Genomic DNA, 23,859 nt, shown 5'->3' on the forward strand with positions numbered 1-23,859 from the left:
CCCTCACTTTAAAATACCACTTCTATATTTATCCCGCTTCAATAAATAAAGTATATTTCAAAATTTTAGTGGGGGCCCAGACCAAGTACATATTTGGTAAAACCAAACAAATTAAATCTCACTTTATAAAATATGACGAATTTAATTACTGTAATGTTATTATCCCATAAAATTTGGAGCATACTATAATTTCTCGTTCTACAATCTACAGAAGCGTACCTGCATACGCATCAACTGATAACGGATATTTCTGGGCGGAATCTTGAATAGTGGTAAATGGGTAGGTGACTCGGCTCGATGATAATCGGAGAATGAATCTAACGCGCTACGAAAGAGAGTGGAAGTATAAGAAATTTTCGTATTATTTAGATTTCCCGCCATGTCATTGTTCACAACGGTTCGATTATCTTAATGAGGAGTAGAGATTGAAGATTACGTGGGGTTCAGTTTAAACTTTAAAGATTTAAGATGTGTGATTTAGGGCCTAGACCACGCCGCCCGTATCTTGTAATCACGTGTGAGTCAACTGCTTGAAATCCTTTCTTTTTGTGATTTCTCGGGTCGCTACTCCCGCGTGTGTTCAACCTGGGATGCCACGTGCTCTCTTGTTGCCTGCTCGTTCCCTTATCCACGTGGACCTTTCCTCATCGTTTGGGTGACATTTTTTTTTTGGAAAATAATATTTATCCCGGTTCAAATCCCAAAAATGAAATGCACCGTTTTACTAAAGTCAGAAACGACACCGTTTTCCTTGCCAAATACTTCTCATTTCCTTCGTCCATGGAGCTCCAGCCATAGCCAAATATTTCTCATTTCCTTTCTTTCGTCGATCGAGCTCCAGCCACAGCCACAGCCATTCGCAAATCGCAATCCACAATCTGCGCCTGAAATTACCATTCACAATCCATAACTTACAGCCACAGCTCCACACAAAGCACGACTCCCACAACTATCACACGACAACGAGATTGAGCTCTTTAACATTCAGAGAGTAGATTTGGTTGCGAAAGTTTATTTTTAATTTGCTTGCAAGCTGAGATATTTTGAATTCTCTGTTTTTTTTTTAATAAGTTACTGAGCCAAAAGCTTTGCATAAGCTTCTGCTACGATTTTGCTAGTGTGAGAAGCAAATTAAGAGACTTTTACTTGTTTATTTATATTTTTGGTAGTTGCTGCAAGTGATTTTTCTTTTTGAATTGTTTTCTTTTGACACTTGTGTTGAACAACAAAGTGTAATGTCGTGAATAAGAGGATGGCAAAATTTGAAGATTATGAATGTGCAAGTGTTTTTTTCCTTTTCATAAATGTGTAATTGAAAGTTTGAACTTTACCTTCTTACTTTTTTTTTTCATAAATTGCTCATGGTGTAGTCTGTTTTTGCTAGTTGAAGAAACAATTAAGGGGGTTTGTAGTTGAGAAGAAAGAGGAAACAAAAATGAAAAGAGAAAGCAGAAGTTAAGTCCTCGGTGCATGCAAATAGCATTTTTTAATTAAAAAAATTAATTCTCAAAACGACATCATTTTCTAAAGTTTCGGGTTTGATCCAGGGTAAATATCGGTGTTATTTTTTTTAGAAGGGTTGACCAAGTTTTTGATATGTTGGTTCAAATGAAAATATCAAAAGAGCTTAACACTAGATAATTGACGAATGATTGAAAATCAACTCCCTCGTTGGTGAATTAAATTGAGACAATTCACCATACATGAACTCTAAGGATGATTACTTTAAGGTTATTATCCCATGAAATCTAGAACACACTATAATTTCTTTTTAAGTTGCAGCTGTTATGAAGTAAAAGTTATAACTGTGAAGTAGGGCTAAGAAAACTGAATATTGAGCTACCAAAACTCAACTGCAAGGTGTTACCAAACCAAAGTTTAGTTGCAACACATCACTCCCAAACGCACCCAATATTGTGTAAATTGTATTGGATTATTCCGTATTGCATTAAGTCATATTACAATATCATGTCTGATGTCGTATAAACTATATTATATATAATATTATTTTATAGTATTATTTCATGTTTAATATTAAAATGAGATTAATATTATCTAAACTCGTTAATATTTTAATGTTATATTGTGAATTTTTTAATTTAGTTATTAAATAATTACTTTTATGTATTAATTTTTATATTATAAAAATAATTGAATAAGATACTAATCATCAAATATTATAATATTATAATATTATTACCTAATATTATATTATAATATACTATAATTCATTTTTATATATTGTCTAGTAGCTATAAAAGATAATATAATACAAATTACATTAATATTTTAATGCAATATAATGTTATATATTTAATGCAATTTTGAATTAATCTTACTTATTAATGTCAAATATAATTTTTTGATTTAAATTTATTAAATTAAAATGATTAAATAATTAAAAAAGGGTTTTTTAACATATTTCAAGTAAAATAATTAAAAGGATTCGATACGTTAAAAAACTTTTTTTAATTATTTACCACTAAAGGAGGCTAAATTGGCATACCAAGGTGCGCTCAGTAAAGGACTACCTAAAGGTAGATATACTGAGTAGCAGGGTACACTTAGTAGTGGGTTGCCTCATACATTAGCAAGTTGTGGTGCGTTTAATAGCGAACAATCCAAGATTAAGCCTAAATCTGCAAGGCAAAATGAAGAAGTAGAATTCTCTACACCACTCTACACTTGTAATTATCTAGATAATTTTACATTTTTGTATAGCTAGACTTCTCTAAAACTTAGTAGATGCTTTTAGGTAAGTTGCGCAAGTTGCTCAGGTAGCATGAAAAGCTTTAGACCTAGGCAAGCCTCCCTATAAATAGTGCATGTCACTTGTCATTTTGTATAACGCATACTACACCAAGCACAAACAATTCAAGCATACTTGTAAAGTTCTCTCGTATTCTTTCTTTCGAGTAATGAAATTCTCTTTGATTACATTGCTCTTTCTTCTCTCTAGTTTTCTCGCAAGTATGTTTGCTTAACTAGCATGAGAAGTTCGATAGATTTATTTAGCAACTTTAGTGTTAGAAGTTAAGTGCCCTACAAATTGTTGTGCCAAGTAATCATCTCATGACAATTTGGTCTATTCCCAACTAATGTTTCTTTGACATATATCTTTTTTTTTAAAAAAAAAAACAATTGTGACATCATCTTAATCTGTCCTTAGTTTTTTTTTTCCTTTTGGTTTTTGTATAGTAGATTCTATTCTAGACAAATGATATATATTATTATTGCATAAAAAACAAACAATGGACATATAAAAAAAAGAATATCAAATATAAAATAACAATGGTATACATATCAACTAACAAATGAAACAATTCAACCAACTAACATGACATAGAATTCCATTTCCAGCAACAGAAGGGGACAAGAACAAAAGCAACACATGACAACGAGGCATATCATCATTAAATCAAAGAAAATCATAATTTGTTGAAAATTACAACATTGCAAATTGAAAATAAATTATGAGTGGACCAAGAAGCACGTCTGCGTGGTCCTCCACCGCCAAAGCAATGTGTGTGGTCCAACAAACCAAGTTGTTGGGGTTTATATATAAAGGCGTGTTGGAATTACTAAAATTAGTTATATAGCTTTTTGAGAGCAAAAACACTATTTTTTTTTAATCAAACAAACTTAAAAAAATATATATTAATAAGTGGGTCCGAAAAAAAGAAAAGCACTTCATGGGCCATAGCAGCACAAGCTAAGCGACGATTGGATCCGTGTTCGTTTGGAATTTGATGACTTAGTGGACCATGTTTACTCATTGAAAACGCCACCATTATTTTGTGGTAGGGTCCCTCTGTCAGTGTTAGTGGAGCACTGATGTCCGTAATAAGACAAATGCTACGTTATGTAACGTACACACTCAACAACAACCACATAAATTATGTGGTTGTTATTGAGTGTGTATGTTACATTAATTGTAACATAGGGGCTCCCCCATAATAAACCATGAGAAAACAGCGATTTTTTTTTTTAAATATTCAAAACAAAACCATTTTGAATAAAATTTTTATCAATTTTTTGTCAAGTTTTATTAAGGGTTAATTTCCGAGCTCATAAATTAATTATTTTTATATCATTTTTATTTTAAAAAATTTCAATTTACTATTATTTTTATCAAGAAACCAAAAAAAAAAAAAGAAAAAAGAAAAAAAAGACACATCCTCAAAAACAAAAACCAGCTAGCACATTATATGACATGCATTTAAGGTTATATATTGATAACAAACTACCTAGAAATGATAGAAGAAATAAACTGGAGATTATATATTTGATACCAAACGGTCTATAACACGTTTGCTTTATATCACATTGGTACAATCATCGTAAGCAACAGTATTAATAAACAACTTTGATTAAATAAGAGCATCCAACTTATTTGGGACATGATATATATGGGAAAAAAAATGGTGACAATTTAAACGCAAATCGATTATTCTTAAAATCTTAAATATTGCTAAGCCGACCTGTAGATTATGTTATTATATTAAATAATGCAGAAATTAGTTTAGTTAATATTATTGCAACAATATGGATTTCATGGTCCCATTGATAAAAGAAATGATAAAAATCGAAACATTAAGTAAGAAAATTAATTGTTAGAAAATTTTAGTAGTAAAATGACATGTCAGAGGAGAACGTTAAGTGGAAAAGTGATAATATTTTTATTTAATATAAAATAGATTGTTTAAGTTAAATGTATCTCATATGTAAGTGAAATTAAACCATGATTTTTAAAATAAAGTTTATTTTTGCAATATAATTTCACAAAATTATGGTGGTCAATGAAATATTTATTATATTTTTTAAAAGAAAAAAGACAAAATCATTGTACGCAAATGTGCAATGAAATATATATTGATTTTTATTTTTATTTTTTTTGCCACAAAATTTTAATGTATAAACTTATAATGATTAAAAGGATTGTTAATATAATGCAGTACGCTAATAATTAAGTGAATTATTCGGCCTTTTAAATTCAAAATAAGTATTAAAAATACAAAATATTACAAAGCCGAATAAAATAAAGAAATGTCATTTTTTTCTTTCTTATAAGATGTATGATTGGTCCTTCTCAAAAAAAAAAAAAAGATGTATGATTGGTCTGATAAAATACTGATACTTAAAAACATATAAAATCATTTTTCAACAATTATTAGAGACAGCCCTCTGCTTTCCTGCGCAAAAGAGATCAGAGACTGTGAGGAGAGACACGGCGATGCGGATGGAGGAGAGGTTAAGCACAAACTCAAAATGGATTGCTACTGTGGCGAGCATATGGATTCAGTGCAGCGTCGGCACAACGTACACCTTCAGCATCTATTCATCCACCCTCAAGTCAACTCAAAACTACGACCAATCAACGCTTGAGAGAGTGGCTGTCTTCAAAGACATGGGCGGCAGCGCCGGTATTTTATCGGGCCTCCTCTTCTCCTACGTCACGCTTAATCATCATCATCATCAGACCCGTACCCGGTTTCTTCGCGGGCCATGGGTGGTCCACTTCACGGGTGCTATCCTCTGCTTTACTGGGTACTTCTTAGTATGGGCCTCTGTTGTGGGGCTGCTTCCGAGGCCAGTACCGGTGCCTTTGATGTGTTTGTTCATTTTCACGGCGGCTCATGCACAGAATTTCTTTAACACGGGTAATATTGTCACTGGCGTCATGAACTTTGGTCATTATAGCGGGACCATTGTGGGTATCTTGAAGGTATGCAGTTTGTTTGGGAAAAAAAATGAATGAAACAGCGAGACAGAACTTTTTTTTTTCTTTCCAATGAATTAATCTTCTGAACACAGTGTACTATGCCATTTTAAAGAATTTAAAATTTTTAATTTGTTTCTGTTTCAGGGCTTTGTTGGTTTAAGCGGAGCAGTGCTAACCCAAGTGTACAAAACTGTGTGCAACGGCAATCCGAGCACTTTCATTCTGGTTCTTGCATTGCTTCCAACTCTTGTGTCTCTTTTGTTCATGAGTCATGTAAGAATCTACGGAACAAACTCAGTTGATGACAAGAAGCACCTGAATGCTTTCTCTGCAGTTGCTATGACACTGGCTGCCTATTTCATGGTCATTACCGTTATGGAAAATTTGTTAACATTTCCATTATGGGCACGCATCATTACATTTATAATTCTGCTGCTTCTACTTGCATCACCTCTTAGAGTTGCAATCACAGCCGATCGGGAGGATGCAATGACATCACCTAAACTCTCTACACCACAACAAGATCCCTTGGCATATCATGAGCTGGCTGATGATGAAAGTAAAGTAACGGCTGCTTTTGATGACAAAATATTGAAGGATGAAGAGGATATGAATCTTTTGCAAGCAATGTGCACTGGAAACTTCTGGTTCTTGTGCATTGCTACGTTATGCGGAATGGGCTCAGGGATTGCCACAATGAACAATATCGCTCAAGTAGGAGAATCTCTCCACTACAGTACCACTGAAATAAATTCTCTGATCTCCCTGTGGAGTATATGGAATTTTTTTGGTCGTTTTGGAGCAGGGTATGGGTCAGATGTGTTCTTGCACAAACTTGGCTGGGCAAGGCCTATATTCATGGTGATTACTCTAGTAGCAATGTCAATTGGTCATATAGCTATTGCTTCTGGCTTTCCAGGAAACTTGTTTGTGGGTACAATGATAGTTGGTGTTTGTTATGGTTCCCAGTGGTCACTGATGCCGACAATCACTTCTGAAATCTTTGGTGTGAGACATATGGGAACTATTTTCAACACCATTAGTATAGCATGTCCTGTTGGATCTTACATATGCTCTGTGAGAATCATTGGGCGTATTTACGACAGGGTAGCTAGCGGTGAAGATCACACTTGCTATGGCACTCATTGCTTCATGTTGTCTTTTATGATCATGGCATTTGTTGCTTTCTTCGGAAGTCTTGTTGCCTTTCTGTTGTTCCTTCGGACAAGGAGGTTCTATAACCAGGTTGTTATTAGAAGATTGCAGCATTCTTCAACAACCTGAGAAGCAACATAACCAGTAAAGCTACACGTACAGGCGGTAAACATCTCAATCCCATTTTTCCTTTTCACAGTTGTGGTATGATGCCGGAGCACCATTTTTAAGTATCATTCTTTTATCTTTATATCTTGGAGTGAGGGTGCGTTTGGGATTGAGGTTGCACAACTGTAACGTTTAAGCGACACACTAAAGTGTTTGGTAAACACTAGCTGCTGTTATTTGAAAGTTATTTTAATATAATTTTTCACTTATATAATAAAAAAATTATTATATGTTTAATAATTTTATCAAAATTATTATTTAAAATTTATATTATTAACTTTTATTTTATAATTACAGTTTTTTATTCATAGCAACTGTAGTTTAAAAATTACAACACCTTAATCCTAAATATGACTTGAGTGGTTGATTTCTTAGCTCAATGTGTTGTCAAAAGGAGTTATTCATACGAAGTTTCTGTTGTAAAACAATCCCATTTTATCCTTCTTGTATTGTGGATTGTGGTATGATGCGGGTGTCAAACATTTAGAAGCATGTATTAAATATATCGTGGAGTAATTGATTTTTGGATCAAGGTATAGCTTGTCAAAAGAGTAATTTATGTACATTATTTGTATGTAAAGAAATCAACATCTCTTTTGTGATTAATCAAGAAAAAGTTTATTATGTGACCATCCTCAGATCCATGTAAGTTGGTTTAAATACCAATTCTCTTTAAAAACACAAATATACGTTCGACAAATAAAATTTAAAAACATTTTTGAAAATGCAAGATTCATCTTTCACTTTTAATAAATAAAATTAAAAAATGAAAATTCTTTTGTTTTCCTTATTTTCCTCTAGTAAATGAGTGAAAGATTTTACTCTTCTGTCTTAGTTTTTTATTTTATTTTGTATTATAAATAAAGAAATTAACAAGATCACATAAGTTCTTTTAGAATCCATTTGAGCTGAGTTCGAACACCAATACTTTTATATCACCGCTATTCACTAACTAGCGCAAACATAAATTTTAATAAGTTATGTATATATATGCGTGTGTGTAATATAATTCTTTATATAGTCAATTTGAAGACTAACCCATAAATTTATCGGAGACTTAGCATATTCATTGATATAATTCATCTAAAGATCATCCTAATATGGAAAGATTTGAATGCTTGACCTCAAGAGTAAAACTGCTATAGACCAAATAGTGGTTGACAGTTTCATAAATAACTTAGACATCAACATATTCAGGTTGTTACAAAGTCATTTCTCTCTAATAAATATTATATGTGTGAGCTAGAACTTGTCTTATAAATCTTCATATTTCTACCTTCAAACAATTTCATTATAAACAACTACATTAATTAAATTAATTTGTATTCAATAGTGATTTATCTACAAATCGCTGACTAAACTCTCTTTCTAAAATTTAAATTGGTGGCTGAGGGGGTACAAAAGAATAATTAGTTAAAGGCAAATGCTATGTTACAATTAATGTAACATACACATTCAACAACAACCACACAAATTGTGTGGGTCCATCATTTGTGTGGTTGTTGTTGAGTGTGTATGTTACATTAATTGTAACATAGGGGCTCCCTTAGTTAAAAGCATCGGTGTCCACACGTACTTCACTTTTTAACCAATCACATATCGCATAGCAGCCATAAAAGCAGAAAGTTTGTCGGTCACAACAAGCTATGTTGGGTTGGTATATGCATTACACTTGGTAATTATTTTGTGAGAATTACTGGCTGGGTATAAATTTTTGATTGTAATTACTTGTGAAAATACATGTTCATCGTTGAAAATACAATTGTGCAATTACATGTTCATCACTGTAATTAGTTTGGTTTAGCCAAATATAAGTGAAATGCTAGAAAAACTTGTTCGAACAAAATATAAGTCAAACATTAATCACATTCATTGTTGTCTTTGTTACGTTGTTGATGTAGCAAATGTTGGAAACTTCCACTTCCAGTTCCTTTGTACGTCATCGAATGAGAATGATAATGTGGTTGTAAAACATATGACGGAAGTGGTTGCTGTAATATATAAAAAATTAAAACATGAGATTTTAGAAATTAAAAAATATAAGTATACAAAATATTTAATATTCGTATTAAGAATAAATTATTATAAATTTTTACAAAATTTTGATCCACCAATAATTTAATCCATCATATTCTAAAAATTAAAATTAAAAAATAATAAATTGAATACAAAATTAAAATTAAAAAAATTCTAAATCGAAACAAAATTTAAATTAAAAATTTCTAAATCCCACCCATCATTTAAATTAAAAAAACTTTTAAATAAAAAAATTTCTAAATCAAACACAACATTTATATTAAAAGAAATTATAAATCCAACACAAAATTAAAATTAAAATTTTCTAAATCAAATTTATCATTATTTGATTTCTAAATCAAACTTCTAAATCAAAATTTCTAAATCAAAATTTCTAAATCAAAATTTCATTATCATATAACAAAAAATAATAGAATAAATAAAAAAAATCAATCTTTACCAGCTGGGTGTTTTACTTCAAGCTGGTGATAAACTACTCTTGCTAGGCTGCTAATGCCGTTTTCCTGCTTCTAAAAGGAGAAAAAAAAACCCCCAACTCAATCCTTTCACGTGAATGAGAAAAATACTCCTGCCGTTTTCCTTTCTCACCGTCTATTCTTTGTCAAGGAGAATCTCATTGAAATTGATATTTTAAAATTATATTCAGATGGATATGGATAATTATTTTTATCTAATGGATATTCGTTTAATCCAACATAAATTTAAAAAATTTTAATTTTATAAAATAATAAATAAAAATATAATAAATAAAAAATTGTAAAAATATTATATTAACTAGTGAAAATTTTAAATTCCTCTTATATTAAAAACTAAAGTTTTTAAAATTATCCTTTAATTTTTTAACTTATTTAATATTATTAATAATTATTATTTTATTTTATTAATTTAATATTATAAATAGACATCCACCGGAAAGTCGCCGGACCACCACCGGATTTCACCAGACCACCGTCTGCTTCGCCGGAAGGTCGCCGGACCTCCGCCGGAATTCACCAAAAAGTTGCCGGATTGCCACCACCGACCACCGGACCGCCATTTTATTTTATATATATATATATATATATATATATTATTACTAATATAAATAGTTTAATAACTAAATTTAATATTAAAATTTTAACTATTTTATATTATTATTTTTATATAATAAAAATAAAATATTCATGGATCTCTATAGTTATATGGATAAAATTCATATCCATATCAATATTAAATACTAAATATAAATATATTCATTATAAATAATTATAAATTTATATTTAGATATATATTATCTATCCATAATTAGATATTTATCATCCCTAATTCTCTCTACTTGTGAAATGAGAGAAAAATCTCAACTCAATTAGTGCTTTTCGACAGCTAGAATCAAATGTGGGGAAGAAAGAGTCAAAAGCGTGGAAAAAGCAAAAGTAGCAAGAAAAAACAAAAGGGGCCAAAGTTCACGTGGTGGAGGGTGGGGCCGAGAGAAACGGCATTACTGAATGCCGTTTCTCTCGGCATTCTCGCAGCATTCTCGCTGAGATGCGTTTTCCTTTTTGTATACGCCACATGCGGACACGTGATCAATTTGCTGCTGACTTAATTGCAAAGCGGCCATTCCGCCGTAGTCGTGTGTCTGTTCCTTGCAGCTCCACGTTTTTGGAGAAACCAAATCAGCAAGGCAGTGTACGGTTGGCAAATGTTCCTGACGAAGGATCTAATGGGATTCTGGCCTTCTGGGGATTGTTGAATCCAATCCATTTTTAGACTTGATGAGGTGGCCTTTGATACTGAGCTCGGTGTAATGGGTATGGCATCTCATCCGATCTTTGTGAAAAATGGTCGTTTCTTTTTGTCATTCAACCGTGATAAAATGAGACAGTCGGGACGTTCTGGGAGATGTGCATGGAATGCCCATGTGGCGCAAATATTGGTGCTGATGGTGGAGTACGACTGCGTCCGTATCATACCATTATTGCTGAGTTTACTGTCAATGATACTACATCCAAGCCATCTTTGGTACATGTCTGCGCTTCTCTTAAATTAGAAAATGTGAATACATGGAAGTTGGTTCAGTTTCACTATGGCAACTGACGATTATGTAAATTTGAATAGGATAAAAATTATCTAATTTAAGATTTTTGATTTTATTAAAGTTGGAAGAAGTTATCCACAATACTGTAATATTATTATATTACTACACCCTACGACATAATAGTTTTCTCCAATTTTAATACAGTGCAAGATCCGGATAAGGTAAGCACCTTAGCCTGCTCCCTTAGCTGGATATGGCATTATTGGGGTTTGTTCGGCCGGTCAAAACACTCCAACAAACTTCATATTTAGGGTTATTTTTAAGGACTTTCCTTGAGCTTTAGTGTATTGACAGTCTAATAGAAAGTATTTGTGTAATTACAGAAACTTCCCCTAACGTTAGTACACGTTTTCGTATATGTTAGTATATGAGGGTAAATTAGTAATTTCATAAATTAAAAAAAATCAAAGAACCAAAACACTATTTTCTCTCTCATTAAACGAAACCCACAACCATTTTCAAGGTTGAAAAGCTCTGGAGAAGCTTTTGAACCAATCCGTCCCGGCCTACGTGAAGGAATCGAAGGCTTTGCTCACGAGACAGGGGATCGGAATCTCGTTCAGAGTGAGCCAGTAGTAGCAAAGCAGTTGTTAGCTATTCGTAGTGACCCTTGTTAGTTGTTGGCAACTCGTCGGTAGGGATTTGATCTCAACGGAGGAAAATGAGACCCTTTTGAACAAGCTTTGGGTCTAATCGGAGAGTCGAAATTTCTACCGCAACCTCGATCGCATCTTTTTCATTATCATTTACCACCCTTTCTTTCCTCCCGACTATTCACGCACGAAGATCGTCGTATGTATGCTCGACTTCGGTTGCTGGTAGGAGTACATTATGGGAAGATCAGTCACCTGGGCTCATTGTTTTTCTTTTTTAATTGTTGTGATGATTAAGAATGAAAATATGTGTTGAAGAAATTGCTGGATAAGTTATGTTGGACGAAAAAGAATTTTTTCTTTTTGGCTATTTTAATTGATTTCAAACTTAAATGAGTTGAAATCTTTGATTTATTTACTTATTATTTAAATTCAAAAGGTAGGTTTGCTGGTATTTTTGTATGGGGATGATAATTGATTTTTGCTTGCCTTGAAATTGGCATGGCAGGTATCATTACCCAATTGGTCTAGACTTTTGCTGTGGCAGTAGCATTTTCTTACGCTTTAGTCTGCCTTCTTCATATGGCTAGTGGTGTGAAACTTGGAATAACAAAGGAAGATTTTTTTTTTCTTTTCTTTTCTTCTTTGGCTTCAATTTAAATGGCTAAGGAATATTGGTTGTGTATTTTGAATGCATTGAAAAGTGAATTATGGTTTATTTATTGTTTTATTGAAGCAGCTTACTAATTATTGAGCTTTTGAGATGTTGAATGATGAAGGAAGAAATTGTGAGATGAAAGTTAAAGAAGCAATGGTTGTAATGGTGATTTTAACTTGACAATGGCTGTATTTACAACCACTGTTGCTGTAAATATTTACTACATTGATAGCTTTGTTGATTTTGTCAATTTATATTTTTCTCTTTTTTTTAATATTATGTAATATCAATGATTTGTTTTAAATGGTCAGTTTAGACTTTTTAGGGTTTTAGTGTGATGTTTAACGCCAAACTGTAGTTATTATCATTAAAGAAATTATTAACTGCCAAAGCATTTTTGAGGCCTAGGGCATTTTTGGCTTTTCGTCAGTCCACTAACAGTCAAGTTAACCATGTAGTAACGTCAGGGGAGGTCGCTGTAATTACGTGAATACTTTCTATCAGACTGTCAATACACCAAACCTCAGAGGAGGTCTCTAAAAATAACCCTTCATATTTATTTAATTATCATTTAGCGTATACAATACGCCTACGTATTTTTATGGTCCAAATTCAAATCCCATCCTCGTAATTTTCTCTTCCACACTCTCTCTCTTTCTTTCTTCACTCCGATTTTTCTCCAAATCTTCGCATGGCCGACGATAAGGTATTCTGTATATTTCTTTGACTTTTTTCTTTTTTTTCAGCTGAAAGAACAAGAAATAAATTTTTTTTTTTTATTATCTGAAGCTCCGTTTTTGTGGAAACAGGTGATTTTGTAGATTTTAGATTTCTTTTCTTTCTTTTTCTTTTTTTATGACGTAAATGTAAAAAAATTACAACTGCATTTTTGTTATTGTTATGAATTACTGTAAAATTCAAAGAAGAAAAATAGATCACGAATTCTTGTAATAAAAAAGTTGCACAAAAGGATATATAGGAGGACTGGGAGAGCAGCTGCGAAGAGAACCGAACAGAGTTTGCGGGAGGGACATGGAGAGTGAGAGACGACTAAACTTGAAATCAAAGTGGATAGCGACGGTGGCGAGCATATGGATCCAGTGCTGCAGCGGTGCCACGTACACCTTCGGCATCTACTCATCCACCCTCAAGTCCTCTCAAAATTACGACCAATCCACGCTTGACACCGTGTCAGTCTTCAAAGACATAGGTGCCAACGTCGGTGTCCTATCCGGCCTTCTGTACTCTTTCGCGACGCTCAACCACCACCACCGTACCCGTTTCAGCTTTCTTCGCGGTCCATGGGTGGTCCACTTGACCGGTGCTATCCTTTGCTTTGCGGGTTACTTCTTGATGTGGGCCTCCGTTGTGGGGCTGATTCACAGTCCGCCGGTTCCGTTGATGTGCTTGTTCATGTTCCTGGCGGCTCATTCGCAGACATTCTTTAACACGGGGAATGTTGTGACTGGTGTGATGAACTTCGGTGATTATGGCGGGACCATTGTTGGCATCATGAAGGTATGCACTAGTTCACATTTTTGTTTCTTGCTTTGATTGAGATTCTAGACTCAAAATGAATTCAGTTATATGTAAATCAGTAGCTTATTTAACATTTACACACGAGAAGACAAGATTCTGGACTCAAAATGAAAAAAAAGGACTTGTAGTAATACTTCCAGTGCTCCTAAGGAATTGTGAATTTTTAGATCATATCCGCTAGCTTACTTAGATCTAGGAAAGACTTACATTTTCGCAACTTTCAATTTACTAGCTTGTAAGTAACGCAGCAATGGTTTATTTTTTGGAATACAACAGAATACCTTTTTTTTTTTTTCTCCCATTGTCCACTGTCCAGGGCTTTCTTGGTCTAGGTGGGGCAGCATTAATCCAAGCTTATGACACTATATGGAAGGGCCGTCCAAGCACTTACCTTCTGATTCTTGCACTGCTGCCAACTTTTGCGTCTCTTTTGTTCATGTCTCTGGTAAGAATCCATGGAACGAATTCAGCTGATGACAAGAAGCACTTGAATGCTTTTTCTGCCGTTGCTTTGACCATTGCAGCCTATCTCATGATCATTATAATTTTGGAGAACATCTTCACTTTTCCATTATGGGCACGAATCATTACATTCTTGTTTCTACTATTTCTACTTTCCTCACCTCTTGGAATTGCAATCAAAGCCCAGAGGGAGGATACAACTAGGTTATCGCCAACATTTGCCACTCAGAGGAGTCCGTTAGTGGACTGCCCTGAGACAACGACATCTACTAAATTCTCTGCCTCACAAGATTCTGTAGCATATCATGAGCTGCCTGGTGAGGAAAGTCAAGTGAAAGCCGAATTTGATGACAAAAAATTGAAGGATGAAGAGGATATGAATATTTTGCAATCAGTATGTACTCTAAACTTTTGGCTGCTGTTTGTTGCCATGTTATGTGGAATGGGTTCTGGGCTTGCCACTGTAAATAATATCAGTCAAATAGGGGAATCTCTTGGCTACCCTACCAGTGCAATCAATTCCCTGGTCTCTTTGTGGAGTATATGGAACTTTCTTGGCCGTTTTGGAGGAGGGTACGTCTCAGATATAGTCCTACATAGAATGGGCTGGGAAAGGCCATCGTTCATTGCCATTACTCTAGCAACAATGTCTGTTGGTCATATTGTTGTTGCTTCTGGTTTTCCGGGAAATTTGTATGTGGGTTCAATTATAGTGGGTGTTTGTTATGGTTGCCAGTGGTCGTTAATGCCTACTATTACTTATGAGATATTTGGAGTCAGGCACATGGGAACTATTTTTAACACCATTGCCATTGCTAGTCCCGTTGGATCTTACGTATGCTCTGTAAGAATTATTGGGTATATTTACGACAACGTTGCAAGTGGTGAAGGTAATTCCTGCAATGGCACTCACTGCTTCATGTTATCATTTCTGATCATGGCGTCTGTTGCTTTTGTTGGGTGTCTTGTTGCCTTCTTGTTGTTCATTCGGACAAGGAGGTTCTATAAACAGGTTGTTCTCAGGAGGTTGGGGCATTCTTAAAGAACATGAGAAGTGACTACAAGAGCTTCATGTTCAGGCAGACATGCGGTCGATATCCATTTTCCTTGGTCCATTTGTATTATCATATATGTCTAATTATCATTGAGTAATTGGTTTCTCTGTTTTCTCGAGGAGAAAAAAAGATGTACCATGTCTTTTTGTAAAGAAAATCAATATTTTATTGGCATTTTATACTTTTTCACCATTTACTCGTTGAATTTCGTATTTCAAGTGGTGAGATATCTCATCTGACACAGTGAGGAGGTTAGACAAATGTTGATTCAAGACCGAGTAGTAGCAGTAGTAGTATGAGTAATAATATAGTTATAAATTCTTGTATAAATTTATTTTGTATAAATTATGTGGTATTAATTTATTGATGGAATGAAAATATAAAATAATAAAAATAAATTATATGATTAAAGAGATATTTAATTCAACTAATAAATTAATGATACATCAATTTATATGAAATATATTTATACAAGTATTTATAGCTTTATTATTACTTGTAACACTATTATTATATTAACAGAGACTGTGCGCGTTTAACAATTACAAATCAAAATGGAAAAGACACGTGGCAGCTAAAACCCGAGGAGAGTATACTAAAAAACTCACCTGAACTGAACAGAATCGATGAAAGCAACGCAAGAAAAAGAAAATGGAGAGACTGAAGCAGTTGAGGCTAAACACGAGATGGGTCTCAACCGTAGCCAGCATCTGGATTCAGTGCACCAGCGGCTCCCTCTACACCTTCTCCATCTACTCTCCCGCTCTTAAAACCACCCAACACTACGACCAAACAACGCTCGACACCGTGTCCGTCTTCAAGGACATCGGCGCCAACACCGGCACTCTCTCCGGCGTCCTCTACACCTACTCCACATCGGATCATTCCTCCCATCACCCACGGCAACAACGACTGACCCGTTTATTGGGGCCATGGGTAGTCCTCTTGGTGGGAGCGATTCAGTGCTTCGCGGGTTACTTCTTGATGTGGGCCTCCGTTGTGGGGTTAATTCCAAGGCCGCCGGTTCCAGTTATGTGCTTGTTTATGTTGTTTGCGGCTCACGGGATGACTTTTTTCAACACGGCTGATGTTGTCACTTCCGTGCGTAATTTTCCTACTTACAGTGGCACTGCCGTTGGCATTATGAAGGTGCTTTCTTATAGCCCTTAATTATCTGAGTAAACTTTGTCAAATCAGAAAATTTTCATAATTTAGATAACTTGTCAAAGGAAGGTTCAAAATTTTGAGAGATTTATTAGAGATTTAAGCAATTTTTACTTAGCAATATTCAACACGAAGTAATCTAATATTTATGGGATATGGAGAATTTATGTGAGTTCGTAATTATGCTATTTATTTGCTAGGGATTTGTTGGTCTAAGTGGTGCGATTTTGATCCAAGTATATCAGACATTTTTCAACAACAAACCCACTTCATATCTTCTGCTACTGGCTCTTTTGGCGAGTATAGACCCTTTGTTGCTTATGTGGTTTGTGAGAATCTGCAACACAAACGAAGGGAATGAGAAGAAGCACCTGAACAGTTTTTCATTGATTGCTTTGATTGTTGCTGCTTATCTTATGGTTATTATAATATTGGAGCACATATTTGCTCTCCCATTTTTAGTGCGTGTTCTTACACTCATTTTGCTGCTGCTTTTGCTCGCCTCTCCTCTTTATGTTGCTATTAGAGTGCAGGGAAGCGACAGTGATAGGACTTCGGAGACCAGCTTTTGTGAAGAGGATGAGCTAACAGATGATCCCCATGAGATGCATGCTGAGAAGATGCATGTGAGACAAGATCCTGTTGGGTATCATCGTTTGCCTAGTGAGCCTGATGTAGGGACAGATACTAATGATGCAACGACTTCATTATGGGGAGGAGACCTTGACTTGTTGCAAGCAATCTGCACTTTGGAGTTCTGGATTTTGTCTTTCGCTATGGCATGTGGTATGGGCTCAGGACTTGCTACTGTGAATAACATCAGCCAGATAGGAGGATCTCTTGGTTACTCAAGCTTTGAAACAAGTTCTTTGATTTCTTTGTGGAGCATCTGGAATTTTCTTGGCCGCTTTGGAGCTGGATATGTATCGGACTATTTCCTACATGTTAAAGAATGGGCAAGGCCATTGTTCATGGTCATCACTCTTGCAGCAATGAGCATCGGTCATTTGATAATTGCATCTGGTTTGCCTGGTGCTCTGTATGCAGGTTCAGTTTTGGTGGGTGTTTGTTATGGCTCCCAATGGTCACTGATGCCCACAATTGCTTCTGAGATCTTTGGTGTACTACAAATGGGAACCATATTCAATACCATTACCATAGCCAATCCTGTTGGCTCTTATATTTTTTCGGTGAGAGTGGTTGGTTATATTTACGACAGGGAAGCATCAGGGGAAGGGAACAAATGCACTGGGACTCATTGCTTCATGTTATCTTTTTTTATCATGGGATCTGCCACCCTCTGTGGTTCTCTCGCCGCTTTTGGATTGTTTTTACGGACAAAAAGGTTCTATAACGAGGTCATATTGAGAAGACTGCTACATTCAGTAAGGGAGTAAAATGTTTCTAAACACTTGTACGAAGATGATTTTGTGCCTGAGCCTGAAATTATGAGGGAATTGGATTGTGAATATGAAAGCCTCTGCTCTGGTTAAAAGGACAAGGGCATGTAAAGTTTGTAAACTGTATTATAGACAACAAAATTAAAATATTGTATATATCCGCTGTTGTCCTGGCAAAGTATAAAAATGCATCCGATGTGGTGCTGCTCCCTACTGCAAATCCAATTAAATTTATATGGGTTGTGTGTGCATTTTTTTCAATATGATTAATGATTAGGTTGGATTAGGTTCATGTTAATGAGTTCATATAATCCATCCCAACTCAAGGGTAATAAAATTTATAGAAAATATAATGTCAATTATTAAATTTAAATAGCTAAATCTAATTTTGAATTCTTTTATATAAGGGAATCTTTTCAATTTCTCTTTGTTTAAACTCGATATTATTGAATTATTAAGGTTTTAAATTCAGAAATCAAATCCAAATTTTCACTAAAAGTAAGTTAGATTAATATTCTAACATAACATTATGTTACTTATTAATAGTGGTTGGGTATAATGGACAATATTTAATTTATAACGGAGTAAATTTATTTTAAATACTATTCGAATCTAATTTTTAAATACCAATTTTTTTTTTACTTTTATGTTTGAATTTTTTGTATTTTTAATTTTAATAAACTTGATCAACATATCCAGCCCAATTTAATGATTTAAAGATTTAATTGAACATGTTTGTTTTGTTAGATTGGATGGATTTATTCTCAATCCAATCAATAATGAATTGGATTTAATTTTCATAAGCCCCGATCTAATTCAACCCATGCCCACCTCTAGAATAGTAAACTGTTTGAGATTTTTCAATTCCTTTTTCCAAATATTTTTACCGACTTCATCAATTAAATTATTTGATGTATGTGATTTTTCTTTTCTTATCTTTTCTAAAAATAATTATTAAAAAAAATCCTAAGAGAAGAGTGATCCTAAATGCATCAGCACCAACAGTTAACTGAACTGATTCGTTATTATCTAATTCAAAAAGAAGACCTTGATCGGCCCACGAGACAATTGATCCTATTAAAAAATAATAATAATAATAAAAAAGAAGAAGACCCTGATATTGTCTCGCAGGGGTATTTTAGTCCATAAATGTGAAGCCCAAAGCCCAAGCCCAAGCCTGCCAACTGATTGAGACTTGGCCCAAATTCTGGCTCAGCTTATTCTGAAATCCGAAATCCGAAATCCGAAACCGAAAGATAGTATGATATACGAATACCAAAAACATCTGTCGTAATCTTATATAATAATTGGGGAGGCAGCCATTAGTAATTTTAACGCCTAACTTCAATTTACTTTTTCTTTTTTTTAAAAAAAAAATCCATTGATATTAGAATTAGAGAGAGAGAGAGAGAGAGAGCGAGAGAGTTTCTTCCGCACCAGCTGCATCGTTTCGTGGTTGCAGTTCGTAGGGCCGACTTCCGATTTGGGTTAGATTGAAAACAGAAGACACAAGAAGGAAGAGTCGTTTTGGAGCGATAAGAAGATGAAGACTACCAAAGGAGGCAAAGTGATGAACCCTACCGACGCCTATCGTAAAGAGCTCCGTAAAAAGGAACTCAAAAGGGTAACTTTTCTCTATCTCTATCTCTGTCTATTATTTTCATTTTTTTAAATTTCAATCCATTGTTCATATGGCTGAAATTAGTCGACATAAGCTCGCGTGGATTTATTTATACTTAGAATTTGCTTAATTTGAGCAACTTTTACTTTTGACCTTAGCATTGTTTATTATTCAGATTGTTAAATTTATTTTCTTTTAGAAGTCAGGAAATTTACATTAAACAATAGGGCCTGTTAATTAATTTTGTATGATTCCACTTAAGGAACTATAAGTCAATGAAACGTGAACTGGGCTATGCTTCACTGGAGGGAATAAGCGTGATATTTAGAAGCTGGTGGATAATTTACAGCTTATGCGGTTGTGGGCTTAGTGTGCATGGGTTAAGTTCTTGCTTGAATGTTTCTGATTTTTACATTATTTGTCTGACAGAACAAGAAAGAAAGAAAGAAGGTTAGGGAGGTAGGGATTTTGAAGAAAGATCCAGAACAAATCCGGGAGCAGATTGAGAAGTTGGAAATGATGAGTAAGTCGTTATCTGTTTTAACATTTCTGATCAAGTGGCCTTTGAGGTTGTGCGGCTATTTTGAGCTAAAAGTTCTTGTTAATTTCACTAGTATTGAAATGTTGATTTTTTTCTTTAATTTTTCAATGGGATTTTCTATAACTGCAAGTTACCACATTCCTTGCTGGGTTCGCACGTGGTGATTCCCTTTGCAATTTTAATGTTTAATGTATTCTTTTCTGTAATATTATCTCATTTAATTCACCAAGCTTTTTAAATGGATTGTTTCAGAGGCGGATGGTGCTTTGGACAAAGCTAGGAAACACAAGAAGAGACAACTTGAGGACACACTTAATCTTGTTCTGAAGAAACGGAAGGTAATGATCATAACTCATAAGTCATAACTCAGATTTCTTAAGCACCAATGCATCCCTGCTAACCACACACAGTCAAACATAGTTGGGACTGATCTAATCTAAACATCAATAGGCTAAGATTATTTAGAAATTCAGATTGCAAATATCTAAGGGTAGAAGCTTCTAGGTTTGATATATTACTTCAACAGGTAACTTATAGGGGCTAGGCCCTTATATGTATTTATGTACTTTAAAGTATCTGTGGCTTAATGTTTCCATTTATTTTATAAGCATCATCTGATGATTCGTTGCCTAATCATGAATTACAATGGCCCTTGTAATTCTATTGACAGGAGCTTCAAGAAAAGATGAAGGAGAAGGGTGAGACTCCAGTCATGTTTAGGTGAAAAAGGCCTTTCTTCCTTATCTAATCTTGTTTCTGGTTGAACTTTTCGATTTAACATCCATTTGTTTTGTTTAAAAACTGTAGTTTCTCTTATGCTGCAGTCACTTAGGACCTCCTCGACGAAGAACTGCTGAAGAAGAAGAGAGAGCTAAGCACCCAAAGCCAGAAGTAAGCTCTGCTGTTTTCTGATTAATACTTGCTCTTCTGCTTACTGCTGAACCTTTGTGTTTTGTCTGTTTATTTATTTACCTTGTTTGTATTGCAGGACTCTGCTTACTATCACCCTACGCTGAATCCTACCGGGGCTCCACCACCTGGAAAGCCTCCAATGTATCTATCCTCAATAGGTGTGCTTCTTCTTCCATCCGTCTAATTTTCTGCTCAAGTACATAAACTTATTTGCTAAGATCTCACACGATCTCTCACACTTGGAAGTCTGTTTTTACTGTGTTCTGCAGGGCCTAGAATTCCCTTATCTAGTGATGAGGCATCATCTTCAAAAACAGAATCAGATGATGTTGCTTTGCCCGTACCACCTCCACCTCCTCCGTTGCCAGATTCTGGAAGATTAGGCTCTGGGGATGGCTCTGTCATCCCTGCATCTTTGCCTTTACCACCTCCACCTCCCCCGCCAAAGCCCCCAACGTCTGCTGGTGCAAACTTGGGTATGTCATTGCCTCCACCACCTTTACCACCACCACCTCCTGGTCCCCCACCCAAAGATCTAGTTGCAGGTCAACCTCCGCTTCCTCCTTCCCAACCCCTCCAACAGTCGGTGCAGCCACCTCCACCTGGCATGAGTGGAAGTGAAAGGGAGGGAAGTCTGTCTGCATTGTCAGATGACTCAATCTTCAAGGCATCAGCTCAGGTTAGCTCTTTGTCATCCATCTAATTTGGTATCCCATCTTAAGAAGTTTAAAAATTTAATGAAGCATATTATTGGAAATATAGATACTGTAATGGTCAAGTATTTGGTTGATTTTCTAGGCCGGAGGGAATATACTTGGTTATATCTGAAAACCCAACTAATGACTGTTCTTTTGAAAAATGCTGATGCCTCCTTTTTGTTATCATTTAGGTGCCTTCCACGCTTCCACCACCCCCTCCCCCACCTGGGATGCCTCAAAAGTCACCAAATACTGAGTCTGGAGGTACTGCTTCCGAAGCTGATGGCAATAACCTGTCAACAACAACGGATCTTCCTAAAATGGTTCCTCCGCCACCACCTCCGAGGCAGCAGCCCACTGTGCCTGGACCTGGCTTGATGCCCAGTGTGCCGGCTGATGTATTGCCTCCTGGATTATCAAGTTTTCCCCCGCCTCCACCTCCACCTCCGTTAGACATGCGCCCGCCGTTATCTGCTCCTGGAATTCCTGGAGGAGCTAACCATCCTGGTATGATGGTCCCACTCGTTCCAAGGCCACCATATGGTCCTCCCCCAATGATGAGGCCACCACTTCCACCTGGTCCTCCTCCCACCTTGCAAGAAGGTGAATATGCTGCTAATAGGCCGACAGTGCCTCAGAAGCCATCATATGTAAAATCTGCTGCTCCAACTGTTGTCAAGAGACCACTAGCACAGCACACGCCAGAACTTACTGCTATGGTGAGTAATTTCCCTCTTCAATTAATATATTGAATTTCTGTTTTATTGCAGACCGTACTTATATATATATATATATCATAAATTGGTCAAAATTCAAATTTTCTTTTTCTATATTATGAAAAGTTTCTCTTATGATGAGGAGCTTGCATAAGTCTGTGGAATCTTTTTCTAAAAATTTGGGAAGTTGCTATGTCATAAAGGTGTGAATTGCAGTGCAGAAGCTTATTTTATATGAATTATCAACACTGTAATTTTGGTTTAGCCAGGAAGCTTTGCTTTCTTGTTTGTACTACTACTATATATTTGAACCTAATGTTCTGTTTGGATTCAGGTTCCTGCGTCTGTTAGGGTCCGGAGAGAAACTGCCCTCCCAAAAGCCAAGCCAAAGCCTTCAGTGTCAACCACTGTAACTACCATTCAGCCGGCTACTGCACCAGTAGTGAGGCAAGAATCAATAGCCTGCTCGGCAGCACCCAAGTCTCAGGGCAAGAGCATTGATGACTCATATATGGCATTTTTGGAGGACATGAAAGCACTGGGTGCACTTGATAGTTGATTTAATTTATAGCCTGACCTTCTCAAAAAAAAAAAAAAAAAAAAAATAGCTTGACAATGTACAAGGTAATGAAGAGCCATGGGGGGGGGGGGGGGGGAAAAAAATCTGTATGCAAGCTATCCTAAAGCGGAAATACGTTTTGTTGCTGCTAGCCTTAGTTTATTTCTTTCCCTTATTTGTTTAGGAACTTACCTGTGTATCATCGATTATCAATTCATCATTTCTATTGCTCAGGTGTTTTTATGTTGGAGTTCTTGAGGTGGGAGTAAAGTTGCCCTACTTTTCTTGAATGATTGACCTAACAAATGTATCAGCTTTTGATAAAGCTACAATTGTATGAGATCGAAATAAAAAAAAAAAATTAATAATAATAATACTTATACCGGCATTTCATTCACTCTTCCGAGAATTGCTAACTTTTCAATATGCATTTCTTCGGGGGGCCACTGAATCTAGGTCAACGTTTTGAAAACAGATGCATGGAGGACGGTTTGAGAGAACTCTTCCGCTTATATCAAGATCCTGTGAATCTGAGAATGATGTGGCTGCGCTGGCATTATACTGTTTTCAATACGGGTTTGAGAAACTCTATGAAGTAAATAAATGACTTTTTATTGGAAATCAAAATCATATCAGCTCAGCGTAGGGGTAAAAAATGAAACATGAAGAAACAGCAATATGAACATATTTTCACATGCATAGATATTATCATCCAATGTCAGTCTTGCTTAGTAATTTACAAGTGAAGTGAGAATTCCCCTTTTTTGCTTCCTTGTGACGTG

General features: G+C 35.3%; 4 protein-coding genes across 5 annotated transcripts; all 4 read left to right on the forward strand.

The window, feature by feature from the left end:
* The first annotated feature begins 5,127 nt into the window (after window positions 1-5,127).
* LOC102614045 (protein NUCLEAR FUSION DEFECTIVE 4-like) lies at window positions 5,128-7,313 on the forward strand. The gene is made up of 2 exons (XM_006476613.4): window positions 5,128-5,725; window positions 5,867-7,313. Exons 1-2 carry the CDS (start codon window positions 5,234-5,236, stop codon window positions 7,004-7,006), a joined length of 1,632 nt encoding a protein of 543 aa, XP_006476676.2. The 5' UTR covers window positions 5,128-5,233; the 3' UTR covers window positions 7,007-7,313.
* A 5,663-nt stretch (window positions 7,314-12,976) lies between these two features.
* Window positions 12,977-15,658, forward strand: LOC102625351 (protein NUCLEAR FUSION DEFECTIVE 4-like). The gene is made up of 3 exons (XM_015529777.3): window positions 12,977-13,116; window positions 13,220-13,928; window positions 14,266-15,658. The coding sequence occupies exons 2-3, from the start codon at window positions 13,443-13,445 to the stop codon at window positions 15,451-15,453; spliced, it is 1,674 nt and encodes a 557-aa protein (XP_015385263.2). The 5' UTR covers window positions 12,977-13,116; window positions 13,220-13,442; the 3' UTR covers window positions 15,454-15,658.
* Window positions 15,659-16,021: 363 nt separating this feature from the next.
* Window positions 16,022-18,243, forward strand: LOC107176820 (protein NUCLEAR FUSION DEFECTIVE 4-like). Of its 2 annotated transcripts, none has more exons than XM_015529779.3 (2): window positions 16,022-16,615; window positions 17,164-18,243. In XM_015529779.3, exons 1-2 carry the CDS (start codon window positions 16,118-16,120, stop codon window positions 18,025-18,027), a joined length of 1,362 nt encoding a protein of 453 aa, XP_015385265.2. In that variant the 5' UTR covers window positions 16,022-16,117; the 3' UTR covers window positions 18,028-18,243. The 2 variants fall into 2 exon arrangements, with proteins under 2 accessions (XP_015385265.2, XP_015385264.2); XM_015529778.3 differs by having other exon boundaries at window positions 16,023-16,615; window positions 16,831-18,243.
* Window positions 18,244-19,359: 1,116 nt separating this feature from the next.
* Window positions 19,360-23,310, forward strand: LOC102626984 (protein EARLY FLOWERING 5). Its single transcript, XM_006476653.4, has 9 exons — window positions 19,360-19,654; window positions 20,081-20,174; window positions 20,445-20,530; window positions 20,863-20,912; window positions 21,017-21,083; window positions 21,181-21,262; window positions 21,374-21,783; window positions 21,994-22,521; window positions 22,853-23,310. Exons 1-9 carry the CDS (start codon window positions 19,574-19,576, stop codon window positions 23,075-23,077), a joined length of 1,623 nt encoding a protein of 540 aa, XP_006476716.2. The 5' UTR covers window positions 19,360-19,573; the 3' UTR covers window positions 23,078-23,310.
* Window positions 23,311-23,859: the final 549 nt, after the last annotated feature.

Source organism: Citrus sinensis, chromosome 3 (assembly GCF_022201045.2).
Source record: "Citrus sinensis cultivar Valencia sweet orange chromosome 3, DVS_A1.0, whole genome shotgun sequence".
Taxonomy (NCBI): Eukaryota; Viridiplantae; Streptophyta; class Magnoliopsida; order Sapindales; family Rutaceae; genus Citrus; species Citrus sinensis.

What these genes read in the sequence shown, in the direction of transcription:
- LOC102614045 (XM_006476613.4), top strand. Translation starts at nt 5,234, where the DNA reads ATGCGGATGGAGGAGAGGTTAAGCACAAACTCAAAATGGATTGCTACT. An exon ending in CCATTGTGGGTATCTTGAAG is followed by an intron (nt 5,726 to 5,866) that starts GTATGCAGTTTG and finishes TTTCTGTTTCAG; the next exon opens with GGCTTTGTTGGTTTAAGCGG.
- LOC102625351 (XM_015529777.3), top strand. Translation starts at nt 13,443, where the DNA reads ATGGAGAGTGAGAGACGACTAAACTTGAAATCAAAGTGGATAGCGACG. An exon ending in CCATTGTTGGCATCATGAAG is followed by an intron (nt 13,929 to 14,265) that starts GTATGCACTAGT and finishes TCCACTGTCCAG; the next exon opens with GGCTTTCTTGGTCTAGGTGG.
- LOC107176820 (XM_015529778.3), top strand. Translation starts at nt 16,118, where the DNA reads ATGGAGAGACTGAAGCAGTTGAGGCTAAACACGAGATGGGTCTCAACC. An exon ending in CTGCCGTTGGCATTATGAAG is followed by an intron (nt 16,616 to 16,830) that starts GTGCTTTCTTAT and finishes TTTATTTGCTAG; the next exon opens with GGATTTGTTGGTCTAAGTGG.
- LOC102626984 (XM_006476653.4), top strand. Translation starts at nt 19,574, where the DNA reads ATGAAGACTACCAAAGGAGGCAAAGTGATGAACCCTACCGACGCCTAT. An exon ending in TGAGAAGTTGGAAATGATGA is followed by an intron (nt 20,175 to 20,444) that starts GTAAGTCGTTAT and finishes GGATTGTTTCAG; the next exon opens with AGGCGGATGGTGCTTTGGAC. An exon ending in TCTTCAAGGCATCAGCTCAG is followed by an intron (nt 21,784 to 21,993) that starts GTTAGCTCTTTG and finishes GTTATCATTTAG; the next exon opens with GTGCCTTCCACGCTTCCACC.